General features: G+C 44.2%; 1 protein-coding gene and 1 long non-coding RNA gene across 2 annotated transcripts in view; both read left to right on the forward strand.

Annotated features, from left to right (window-relative positions):
• CWC27 (CWC27 spliceosome associated cyclophilin) overlaps positions 1–13,208 on the forward strand; it is a 228,923-nt gene that overhangs the window by 28,213 nt on the left and 187,502 nt on the right. The window contains exons 7-9 of the mRNA XM_084628358.1: positions 1,544–1,613; positions 8,784–8,863; positions 11,905–11,938. Coding sequence (XP_084484484.1) covers positions 1,544–1,613; positions 8,784–8,863; positions 11,905–11,938 — 184 coding nt within the window. The remainder of the gene's footprint in view (positions 1–1,543; positions 1,614–8,783; positions 8,864–11,904; positions 11,939–13,208) is intronic.
• Positions 3,344–6,189, forward strand: LOC311520697. The gene is made up of 2 exons (XR_014711672.1): positions 3,344–5,146; positions 5,818–6,189. It is a non-coding gene; the product is annotated as an uncharacterized lncRNA (long non-coding RNA).

A 13,208-nucleotide genomic window follows, 5' to 3' on the forward strand; every position in this document is an offset into this window, starting at 1 on the left:
CCCCGCAGTGTTCTTCAAGAAACAGGTTTCGTTACGGTCACATCCCAAGTTTCTACTCTAAATGTCCTCTGAATTTCATCTTAATCAGACCATTCATTTACCATTGCCTGCAAAATCACATCACTCCAGACAGAAAGCTGCTTTCCATACCTTGGATGCCAGAAGGGCATTAGCCTTCTATCTAGACAGGACCAACCATTTTGAAAGTCTCCAAGACTGTTTTGATTGTGGACAGATCTAAAGGATCCACAGGCTCCACCCAAAGTCTCTCGTGATGGATCTCTGGGTGTATTATTTCATGTTATGACTCTGCCAACATTCTAAGTTGCCAGCCCATTCTACAATGTTGCAATCTATGTCTATGGCATTACTAAAGGATGTTCCAGTTGCTGACATTTGCAGAGCTGAAACCTGGATTTCAGTACATACTTTGGTTCATGCCTCTAGATCAGATGTGGCAGTTGGCAGTCCAGTTTTGTCTTCAGTATTGGATTCTGCTCTGAAGATCCTTCCTTTCTCTGGCGATACTGCTCAGGAGTCACCTGAAGTGAAGAACACATAGGGACGTTACTTGAAGAAGAAGGAGGGGTTTCTCACCTTGTGCAGTAACTGGGGTTCTTCAAGATGTGTGTCACTATGGGTGCTCCACTACCTGCCTGCCTTCTCCCTGGTAGGACTTTGTGGTAAAGAAGGAACTGAGGGGGAAGTTCACCCACATAGTAGGGCACATATGCGGGCCAAACAGGCACTGCTATCGAGAAAATCTGATGAAAGGCCCAGAGAGTGCATGCGCATCTGAAGCAGAGCACCCATAGGGGGACACATCTTGAAGAACTCCAATTACTGCTCAGGGTGAGTAACTGTCTCTTTCCTCCCCCCCCCCTTTTCCTTATCCCATTTTTATCAGTTGGCTTCTCCTCCTAGATGCCTAGGTATAAGCAGTCTCCCTGCTCTCCGTTCCTGTGCCTTGCACCACATTGGCCTCTTGGAGCCAGGAGGAGCAATTGTGCAAACTACAATCTTTTCAGAAGCATATAACTTGGCCAAATTTGGGTGAATTTCGCTCTTGACACTAGGACAACCAACCCCCTGTTAGATATTTAGCTCCTTCTTTAAAGCAAGAAGTGCGTGAGCCTCTCAATAAAATAGTTGTAAGAATTTTTGTAACATGAGCAAAACAATGCTTATTTCCCTATTCTCTTTCTTGGAAATGTCTGGATGATTTTAGCTGAAATTGACACCCAACTACTCCTCCCGCCTTCTTCCCCCCCCCCCCCCAAAAAAAAAAAGAAAATCAGCTTGAGGCAGAATGGAATGCAAAATTTTGGCCCAAAAAGTTGAAGTCTGGCAAAGTTATAAGCAATTAAAAATACCTTTGTTTAATGGAGGTGAAGTAGCAAACACGTAGCTAATGGTTTAAATGAGATAACATCCAGTAAATAACTGGCATTTTATTTATTGGAATTTTGAAATTTCATATTTATTGTTTGCATATTCAAAATGTCACTGCATCAAAATGTATTTTTTGTTTTGTTTTTTAAAGAAATTTTAATTTGCTTTCATTTGGAGAGGAAGCTGAAGAGGAGGAAGTGGAAGTCAACAGAGTTAGTCAGGTACAGTTCCCAATTACTTGTATCTCTCCATCTCCTATTCTTACTGTTTTTCTTTTGGCATCATTGTTTTATAGTATATCAGTTTGAAACCTTGAAAGTTGTTCATTTTGTAGTTTTTCTAGATTTGATCAATAACAATTTAGGGGTAGGGAGGAGCTGCATACTTAGTTTGTAGCATTCTATTCTCCGATGTTGCAGTCTTTTAAATCTTTTATATAAATTATTTTTTTGTCTTGTGTAATTTTGAATATGATTTTAGTTTTCTCACTTTTACAATTGTTTTGTTGTTTCTTTCTTTAAACACAGTATTGTTATACTTCATAGCATATTAGTGGTTCTGCCATTCAAAGCCCATAGATACGGTGTGGGTGTGGGTGTAAACTGTGTTAAAAGAAAGTTGTTTAGCTTTCAAAAAGTTGTTTAGCATGCAAAATGAAAAATTCAAAAGTTAGGAAATGCCACTTTTGTGGATGTCTATTTAACTGCAATTCTGTCCCTTTGTGCATCTATCCTGTGCACTGAATGAGGCATGGAGCCTATGGAAAAAACAGTATGTGATCATGTAATTAAAGGCTATATCATGATGAATATGCAGAAGTAGGCAGAATTAAGGTTACACTGGTACCGTAATTCAGGTTTCTCCTGACTTTCAAGTGCTTGACTTTGCCACCTAAATAAGATTTAAAAAAAAAAGTTTTGTGTCACTGTAACTGTCCGTTATGATGTACGCTGCTTGGATACACTGATCTGTTGGCTTTGTGCCAGGGAGGTCAAAGAGTCGAAAGGGACATTATCCAAAAAGAGCAGTGTATTTCTGAAAACCTCGGGTAATATTTTCAAATGTGGATAGCTAAATTAACCATTGCCTCAAGTTCCCCTCCTACATCCTCCTCCTCCTCTCCCACCAATCTAGCTTCCACCCTTTACACTCATCTAAAACTGCTCTCCTCAGGATCACTAATGATCTCTTCTTGGCCAAATCTCAGGGCCTCTACTACATCTTCATCCTTTGACTTCTCTGTGTTTTCATCTTGCTGATCATAGCTTTATTCACAAAGGCCTACCCTCCCTTGGGTTTTACAATACTGTCTTCACTGGTTTTCCTCTTACCTCTCTGGTTCGTCCTTTTGCACATTTGGCGAGTCCCCATCCTTCTTTCTGCCATTCTGAGGATCGTGTTCCTTAGGGTTATGTTCTAAGTCCTATCCTCGTCTCTCTTTTTGGTGGGTCTTACCACTTATACAAACTCAGCTATCATCACTATATTGACAACTCACATATCAACTTTTACATTCCTGATCTATATTTTTCCATTTCATCTTTCATCTCAGACTGTCTCTTTGACACCTCCACCTGGATGACTTGCCATCAGTTTAAGCTTAAAATGTTCCAAACTGATCTCTTCATTCTTCCGAAATTCTCCCTCCTTTTCCCCTCATTGTCACTGTTTTCAACATCATCATCCTTTCCTTCACTCAGGGCTGAAGCCTGTCTTTAGTGACTACTGCTCCTTCATCGTATGTATTCAGACTGGCTGAGCTGGACTACATCTAGTGAGAAAGAATGAGAGTTGCACTAGTTAGCATTCTTCTTTATTTGTAAATGAGGGAAAACGCCACATATAGACCTGGTTGCCTACCTATTAAATAGGTGATTTTCTCTAGCTCTGCATCACCATAGCAGAGAAATGGGCATTCTTTCACTTTTGGTAGTTAGGTCTAGCCACATAACTTTCTTTCTCTGCCCCTTTGTCTTGGCTGAATCATGGGCAACCAGAACTAGTATTCAGAGCCAGAGTCTGCAGTCATGAGATGGGAGTCAAGTATCGGCTGGCTCAGGATACCGGGGGAAAGGGAGCAGGAAACAAACTGGAGATCTGAACCACGAGTCAGGAACCAGAGTCAGGCTGGGTTGAGGTACCAGGGGGTAAGAGACAGGAGACAAAATGAAGATCAGAACCATAAGTCAGATGCAAGGAGTCATGCTAGGTCAGGATGCCAGGAAATCAAGCTCGGGGAGCAGGAAGCACAAAGAGCACAGTCTAGAACATGGTGGAACCCTGTTGTTCGGACAGTTTTCTGTTCCTGCTGCTGGCTTAAGTAGGTCAGCCAGCACTCACCAATAGGACCTCATGGGTGGAGCGTCAAATTGGGGCTGAGCATCATGGGTCCCAGGTAAGCAATTGTCAGCCATCTGCCAGGTGGCGAGTTGGAGCGTGGCCACTCCCATGAACCCAGCAGACCCAGGTTCCGAGACCTGTGGTTCATGACATCCTGCTAGCTGGAGTCCTTAAGAAAATTGAGGTCCGAGCTGAGCGTGGCAGGATGTCAGGTTCTAAGATACTGCATGCAGATGTAGGGCTATTCTGCTAACTGATTTGGTAGCCAGATAGTGTGGGTCCTGTTGGCTTCAACTCAAGAGAATAAAAAGGTAGACTGTTGAAGAGACTGTTTTGTATTAATTTTGATGGAATATATGTGCCCAGAGAGTCAAGATGTTAACATGACCCTGTCACCGTGTATAATACCAAACAGTTAAATGTGGTTCGGGGTTTTCAGTACTGAGGCCTCAGTCTGCTTAGTACCATGGCAAGCACACTAGAAAATTCATGCCAAAGTTCGGAAGTTTATTGATCAGGATATGTAAGAGAAGAATAATCAGAAAAAGTCATAGATATTTTGGAATTGAAATTGAATGCTTATGCAGAACAAACTAAATCAAAACCTGTTTAAGTCCGCATCTCTCTCTGAAAAAGTATCAATTTGGATCTCATTTTGTCAGGCAGTCCTTCTTGGTGGGGAAGAAAGGATTAGTTTGTTGTTCACTTCTGAGGTGTGAATGTCAGTCATCTTCTCTGCCTTTGACAAAACAGATACAAGGAGGAAAAAGAGAGAGGATAATAAAGATGAGGGAAATATGGGTTTTATTGATTATGTCAGGATACCAACCACCTGGTCAGGCATGGCACTCTGACCCGGCACTAGAACAGTTGTTCCTGTGGACTCAGGCTCACTTTCCTGGTCTGGGATGTCATCTGTCTTGTCTGGTCAGATCAATCTCCTTACAGGTTTTTCTCAGGCTTGTCAGTGCTGGATGAGCAGTCTCATCTCATTGTGCTGGTACTGTGTGGTACGGTAGGTTTAATGATTGTGTGAAAAGCTGAGAGAGATAAGATAGGAGGAAAATAGTGGGGGATGAACATAGGAAGGGAGGACAGAGCAGGGTCTCGGACAGAGCAGAGTCTCAGGCTGGAGTTTTTACAAGTCTACTCATGATGGCCAGGTGTCTCGACTAGCACACTGAGGTCTGGGTACCGCATTGATGTGATGATGCATGAATGAAAGAGTACCACCATGGACATTTCAGAGCCCAGTTCAACAAGGCAGGAGGAGGAAAGTGGGAGCGAGGGTGCTGAGGAGGAGGAAGACACCCCGGCATCCCTAGATGCATGCAGCCAGGAGCTGTTCTCAAGCCAGGAGGAAGGTAGCCAGTCGCAGCGGCTGGTGCTTGGGGAAGGACAAACACCAGAGGAGGTGCGCGGTAAATGGCTTTTATTTTGGGAAGGAAGCTATTCGGTGCGGGCTTTTGGGGCGAGGAGGGTTAGAGCTGCATGCATGCCGAGATGCAGAATAGGGCGTTGATGTGCTCTCTCACATCGCAGTAATCGACTTCAGTGATCTCTACAGAGGTCTCATCCAGAACCTGTGCAATGCACTTGCGCAGGTTCCTTGGAAGCGCTACTGTGCTCTTCGTCCCAGTCAGGCTAACAAGTCCATGCCACTGTGCCGTGAGAGGCGGGGGGACCATTGCTGCACACAGGCAAGCTGCGTATTGGCCAGGGCAGAAGCCGCATTGTAGTAGAAGACCCTCCCTTGCTTCCGAGGTAACTCTCAGCAGCGAGATATCTTCCAGGATGAACTCCTGTGGAAAATGTGGGGACAGTGTTCAGTATGGGGCCCCCTGCAGCTGTTGGCTGTCCCCAGGCACAGAACCGCAGAGGACAGTACGGCTGTGAAAGAATCAGTTCCCCTCGACCCTGTGCTTACTCACCAGTTTGGGGCTCCTGTGGGTTATGTGAGCTTGCTTTGGGAAGGGCAAATTATGCTATTGTTAGACTGTGTTCGTCTTTAAGTATGGGTGAATCATTGCTCTGTCTGGTGTGAACAATGCTGCCTCTGTTAGGTGTTGCATTTTGCCTTTACAGATGCAACCTTGAGATCTCAGCCGTCTGTGTTATCACCGGCCAAAAGACTCCAACGAATTAGGAAGAGGCCACGTAAAAGCAAAGAAGACATGCTGCATGAAGTCTTGCAGCAGTCCCTTAATGAAAATCAAAAAGTGCAGGAGTGAAAGGAGAATGAAACCCCATCACCATGCAGTATAGCCAGCCTGAAGTGCAGCACTCCTTGCACAGCACTCCAGACAGGAAGGCTGAGTATGAGAACAGGACATACGCAAATCTGTGATTGAACTGTTACCCACCCCACCCCCTTGCCCTTTCTGTTTCCCAAGCAGTTGTGTTTCTTTTCAGTAAATGAATTATATTTTAAATAAATGGCTTTTTTGGCTTTGAAAACTTTTTATTGTATTAAGTAAAAGATACCTTAGCCCAGGAAAGCAACAGGCACTGCAAGTCAGTGTAGCAAGCACAGATTCCTACTAACATTGGAACCACTGTACTTCACTCCCATGCAGGGCACCAAATATTACTGGTGGCTTTCGGCCTCAAATTGCTCTCTCAAGGCATCCCTGATCCTTGCAGCTCCGTGCTGGGCCCCTCTAATAGCCCTGCTCTATGGCTGTTCAGATTCAGCCTCCAGGTGTTGAACCTCCGAGTTCCATGCCTGAGTGAATCTTTCACCCTTCCCATCACAAATGTTATGGAGGGTATAGCACGCGGATATAAGTGCAGGGATGTTGTCATTGGCCAGGTCCAGCTTCCTATACAGAGAGCGCCAGCAGCCCTTTAAACTGCCAAAAGCATGCTCCACAGTCATTCTGCACTGGCTCAGCCTGTTGTTGAACCGCTCTTTGCTACTGTCAAGGCTCCCGGTGTAGGGTTTTATGAGCCACAGCATTAAAGGGTAAGCGAGGTCTCCAAGGATCACAATGGGCATTTTGACTTCCCCTGTGGTGAACTTCTGGTCCTGGAAAACAGTCCTGGCTTGCAGCTTCCTGAACAGGCCATGTTCTGAAAAATGCGTTCATCATGCACCTTTCCAGGCCAGCCTGCGTTAATGTCAATGAAACGCCCACAGTGATCCACAAGCACCTGGAGAACCATCGAGAAATACCCCTTCCGATTAATTTACTCAGAGGCTAAGTGGGCTGGTGCCAGAATTGGAATATGCATCACATCTATTGCCCCTCCGCAGTTAGGGAAACCCATTTGTGCAAAGCCAGCCACAATGTCATGCACATTACCCAGAGTCTCGGTTCTTCTGAGCGGGATGCGATTGATGGCCCTGTAAACTAGCATCAACACAATTCCAGTGGTCGACTTTCCCACTCCAAACTGGTTAGCAACAGATCAGTAGCTGTCTGGAGTCGCCAGCTTCCAGATTGTAATAACCACCCGCTTCTCCACCGGCAGGGCAGCTCTCAATCTCATTTCCGCAGGATGGGGGCAAGCTCATCACACGGTCCCATGAAAGTGGCTTTTCTCATCCAAAAGTTCTGCAGCTGCTGCTCATCATCCCAGACTTGCAGGACAATGTGATCCCACCACTCAGTGCTTGTTTCCCAAGCCCAAAAGTGGCATTCCACGGTGGTGAGCATGTCCATGAATGCCACAAGCAATCTCGTGTCATATGTGTTACATGAGTCGATATCGTTGGACTCCTTGCTGTCAGTTTGTAGCTTAAGGAGTAACTCGACTGCCAAACGTGACGTGCTGGCGAGACCCATCAGCATATTCCTCAGCACATCGGGATCCATTACTGCAGACCAAAAGGGAAGACAGAAAGCACAGTACAAAAAACATTGAAAGAAGGTGCCAAATGTGGACGGAAGCACAGGGATTGCTGGGATGCATCACGGGGCATTGGGACAGGACCCAGAATGCCCCACATCCCCTTCCCATAAGCCACAGCTCCAGAATGGGAAGAGGTGCTCTGTGGGATAGCTGCCCATAATGCACCACTCCCAATGTCGCTGCAAGTGCCGCAAATGTGGCCATGGCAGTGCGCTTGCAGCTGACTGTGTGAACACACTGTAGCGCTTTCCCTATTGCACTCTCCGAGGGCTGGTTTAACTCACAGCGCTCTACATCTGCACGTTTAGCCATGCCCTAAGAAGGGACTTGTTGGAACAAATAACTTTTCACATAGCTAAATGGGTAAAAAAAAGTCTGACTTCCACATCATACAAAGTTGAGGTCGTCGACAGGGATTAATTCAGGATAAAAAGTTAAATCTTCAGATGTGACCTTTCTGACGTTCTTTTCTTCATTGAGGATGGGCTCAGTGGCACCTTCCTGAGGCTTCAAGCAGCGGATATTGAGTCCTTAAAGTACTACATTTCAGAAATTATATGCTGAATAAAGGCTCCACTGTCTGTCAAACCTTAGTTCACATTCACGGCTGTCTCTTCGGTTGAGAAGGGAATGCTTTCCTACTTGAACCTTTGTATATAAGGACCTGGGCGTGTAGTCAGATCTTTCGATTTGTTCTGTCAGGTTTTATGGATACTACCTTCAGTAGATGGTTCCTGCATGCTACACTCTGAGGAGTTTAATCTCTCTGTCTGTCTGTTCTAGTGATGGATAGTGCTGCTGTAAGTGGCAACTGTCTGAATTGGCATGGAGAGATGACAGACTTTCTTACCTGTCTGGTTACCCAAGTTTGTCTACACCAGCTGGGGTATCCCACTTTTCTATTGTATTGTGTTGATGGCAGTGGGACTGTTTCTCTGAAACTGTTATGATGTAATTTTTTAGATTTAATAGCATTTTTAGTGCTGAAAGAGCTATTAAATTTGTAGACTCAACTAGCCAGTCCCCTTGAAAGGAAGAGTGATCTCACAATAACTCCCTTTTTGCTTCTCTCTCCCTTACTTCTTGGGCTAAAATTAACAGGAAATAAATTACAATTTTTACCAGAGTCCCCTCCACTTCCCACTCTCCTAAATACGGTTGTGTAACTTTTATTTTATTTGTTTATATTTTTATAGAGCATGAAGGGAAAAAGTAAAAGCAGTCATGACTTGCTGAAGGATGATCCACATCTAAGCTCAGTTCCTGCTGTTAAAAGGTGAATACAATAGTTTTAATCTACAGAACTGCTTCAGTTTCAATATGTTAGATCTCATTGGCACCATGCACTTTCATTTTATCCATTGCTTTTTCTGAGTAACAGTTCTCTCCATACAGGGCTTCCTGAATAAAACTATTTTGTCATTAAATTCAAGTCATTGTTGGTGTGCCAAAATGTTTCCCATCACCAGAGACATGATGAGAGAGGGCTGGGAAAGAACCTTCTTGTTGGCTTGGCGCACTTCATCAAGTCTTGGCCTTTGGGATTTCTTTAAAGAAATTGCACTGAATGCTCATAATATTATACATGTTTACAGTTTAGAAAACCAGATATTGGGAGATTATATATGATTAGTAAAAATATCTATTAATGCCTATCTGTGCAAGATTGCCCATCAGTCAATAATAAATTTATTTATTTGTAGATGAATGGTAAAGATAGGTTGGAGACTAAAGAGTTTAGGAATAGGGAGTAATAGAGAAGGGAAAGAAAATAGATAAGAATCACAGGAAGAACAACATATTGTCGCTGTTCTCCTCCCCTAAATCCCAATAAATCCCATAAAATGTGCAATTAGAGAGAAGGCTGCCCTAGATGCCAACTACTCACGCTACAAGTCCAGGAATGGTTTATATGTGAGATCATAGATGTCCATCTTACTAGTATGAATAAAGGAAGTTTAGGTTTTTTGTTTTTACATTTCATTCTAGTATACCCACTAGTCCAAAAATCAACAGATGACATAGTTTTGCTTTTTTATGTTTTCAGTAGAATTCTTTTGACTGCCATTATTGCTTTCAGGAGCTACCTCTTTTCATGCTTATTCAAAGTAAGTGTAGATGAGGTATCCTGCTACTTCATCTTTGTCCAAAGTGGTCTCTAGGACCACCATAATTTCTCTAAAGGGTTATACCAGGGGTCAGCAACTTTTCAGAAGTGGTGTGCCGAGTCTTCGTTTATTCATTCTAATTTAAGGTTTTGCGTGCAGTAATACATTTTAATGTTTTTAGAAGGTCTTTCTATAAGTCTATAATATATAACTAATCTATTGTTGTATGTAAAGTAAATAAAGTTTTAAAAATGTTTAAGAAGCTTCATTTAAAATTAAACGAAAATGCAGATATCAGTTTAGTGTGATCCTTGCCCTTGCTTTTCCTTTCTGAGTTTTTCAATGTCTGGCACGTATTTGGATACTCTAAGCTGCACACAGGCTTCTGAGTGATCAGTTGTTAACCGGCTCCGAGAGGGACAGAGGACAGTTTTCATGTGTGAAAATACCTGTTCACACAGGTATGTGGATCCAAATGCTGAAAGCATTGCAAACACAATTTTCTTCAGACAGTTAAATTTCACTGGCAGGGATGTCCTGCAGGTCAGAACAGAGGCCCCATCATCTCTCTTGGTAGCTTTAAGTGTACTCCGCAGATCTCCAAAGTTTGATGCCCACAATTCTGAGCTTTTTAACTGAATGAGCTGCATTTCGAAATACAGACAAATCCAAGTTGCTTTCGTTGAACTTTTCAGGTTTAATTAGAAAAGAAAGCATTGGGCCAAATCGCTGGAAATCTTGAAATCTGTCAGAAAATTCTGATTCCAGTTCTTGTATGTACATTCTAATCTCAACATCAAATGCAGTGCGCTGTTCCACGTGACATGAAAGTGGTGTAAGCAGCAAATCAGGACTTAAATATCCCAGTATAGTGGTGCTGGAACAATTTTTAAGGTGGGAGTGCTGAGCTGTGCCCCCTCTTGCCCCTGTCTGCACCCCTCACTGCCACAGTCTGGACCAGTGGGCCAGATGGGACCCCAGAACAGCAGCAGAGCCCCCCGGCCAAGTGGTCTGCACCTGGGATCGTCAGCAGGCTGAGCAGGGCTGGCAGATAGAACCCCGGCTGGCTGGGGGCCGGTGGCCGGTACCTCAGGCCAGCAGCGGAGCCCCTGGGACCGATGGCCGGGACCCGGGGTCAGCAGTGGGCTGAGCGGGGCCGGTGGACGGAACCCTAGCTGGCAGCGGGCCAGCGGCCGGTACCTCAGGTCAACAGCGGGCCAGCGGCCGGTACCCCAGGTCAGCAGCAGAGCCCCGGGACTGGTGGCCAGGACCCAGGCAGTGTGAGTGCCACTGAAAATCAACTCGCATGCCACCTTTGGCATGCGTGCCATAGGTTGCCTACCCCTGGGTTATACCCACACCATCTTCCCTCCACTTGCCTGTTGTGCTCTTCACTTGGGCCAGAATTGCTTGGTTGAAGAGCACAAAGTCCTCCAGATTCGCAGAAAATGCATACATTGCTGTTTGGTTTGGAGGTCTTGAAATGTGCTGTAGCAGAGTGTGGCAGTTCTCCCTTGGCTCCTGCCTCTGTTAAGTCCACAAAGTCACTCTGAGACCCTAGGGTTAGTATCCACTGGTGCAATTTATTCACAGGCTTGTTCCCACCACAGTTTCACCACATACAGTTAGCCCTTCACCATCTGCGGGAGGGAGGGAAGAGCTACCTCCCTGTTTCCACTCCCTGCCTTTTCCCTCTCTTTCTGCTCTTCCTCTGGCTTCCTTCCCCTGAGGCTTTTATAGAGCCCCAGGCTAATTAGGCAGCAGCTATCTCTGCTTCCCCAATTAGGGCTAGGTTATCTCCAGCCAGCTCTAATTTATCCCCCTAAAGAGGAGCTGGTGTGACAGAGGGCTGAATCAGCAACCCTTTGCCCAGCACCCTATCACAGTGCTCACTAACTGAATTTACCCCTTACATGGTAGCATTGTATTTTCTTACTGGTCTGTCCCACATTTTTCAAACTCTTCTAGCTAGTGGGTGTGACAATCAAATGGGGGGAAAATATAATCAACTGACATTATAGTGATGAGCATGGTAAAAGTGGCTAGATGGGGGGGAACTCTGGTATAGTTTTAAATATATAACCTAAGTGAATTCATGATTAAGATACTGCTGTACTGTTTTTAAATATGACTCTTATCAACAGATTCAGAGTGCTTTAGAGAAGGAGCTACTATCTTATGTGGATTGTCTCTCTTTTTTCCCCCCTAGTGAAAAAGCAAATGAAGTGAGGGATTCAGACAAGGTGAGTGGCACTTCTTCCGCAAACAAAGTTTTGACTCATTGTAGATACTCATTCTATATTTCATGTGAATTATTGCTCTTAAGGGTGAGGTAATACTCTAAAGATTCAGCAGGGTAGAGTGTGACCTTGACCTGCCACACACCACCTCCCACATTCTGCATAGACTGCTGCCTGAACATTTCTGACAGCAACTTAGTGGTAGACAACGTTCCTCTAAAGTTATAAATCAGTCAAGAAGAAAAAAAATTCCTCAAAAAAAATTATGTAATAGAACAAATACCACAAATGAAAAATCTCCAGCCACTGAGGTGTGTGAGAATCTGAGTGGAAAGATGTATTTATAGAAACAGAATTTCAAGTAACTTTTCCTTTACTAAAAATACCATCCATCATGGCTACAACTACACTTCATCTATTAGGATTCTCACTTCTGAGAACCAGAAACTTGAGGAATATCCTTAAGGTAAACAAACTGCAATGAACAGAAATAATACAGTCCAGAGCCAACAATGGAACATGGAGGTTTTTTTAACTGCAAAAAAGCTCCTTCCTACATTTTATTATGGAGAATAAAACTTTTTGGTTGAAGTGTGGCTTTGCCTGAGTCTTTGTGCCAGGGGCAGCATATTATTGCACTGTCCCTAGAGCAAATTGTGACTTTGAGACTCCAGGCAGGGAAAAAAATCATGTGCCAGGTATAGGCCTGGTAGAGTATAATTGCCCCAACATAACAATGCTGGCAGATGGGTTGGAGAAGCTTTCATGGGCAGCAGAAGATAGTAGCTCTGTACAGTCTGCTCCAGCCCACACAATTACACATGGTATGAGTGACTGGTCTTAGGCTCTCATACTCTTTTGCCATGACTTGGCTCTCAGTTTGAGCAGGAACCAGATGGAAGTAGAAAAACTTTGCACAAACAGTATTTGACCAGCTTCAACTTAAGGAACATCCATCCATACAGCATACCTTCTTAGGGGAGGCTGAACTCCCCCACTCCTTTTGGAAAAGGTTCCAGAATAGAATCATAGGGTTAGGAGGGACCATAAGGGTCAACTAGTCTAACCAAGAGGCAGGATTTGTTATGTCTAAACCATCCAATACAGATGGCTATCCAGCCTCCTTTTGAAAACCTCCAGTGAAGAAGCTTCCAGAACCTCCCGAGGCAGTCTGTTCCATTGTCCTACTGTTCTTACAGTTGGGAAGTTTTTCCCTGTGATTTAATCTAAATCTGCTGTGCTGTAATTTGAAATCATTGCCTCTTGTCCTGCC

Source organism: Lepidochelys olivacea (assembly GCF_965140295.1).
Source record: "Lepidochelys olivacea isolate rLepOli2 genome assembly, chromosome: 5".
Lineage (NCBI taxonomy): Eukaryota > Metazoa > Chordata > Testudines > Cheloniidae > Lepidochelys > Lepidochelys olivacea.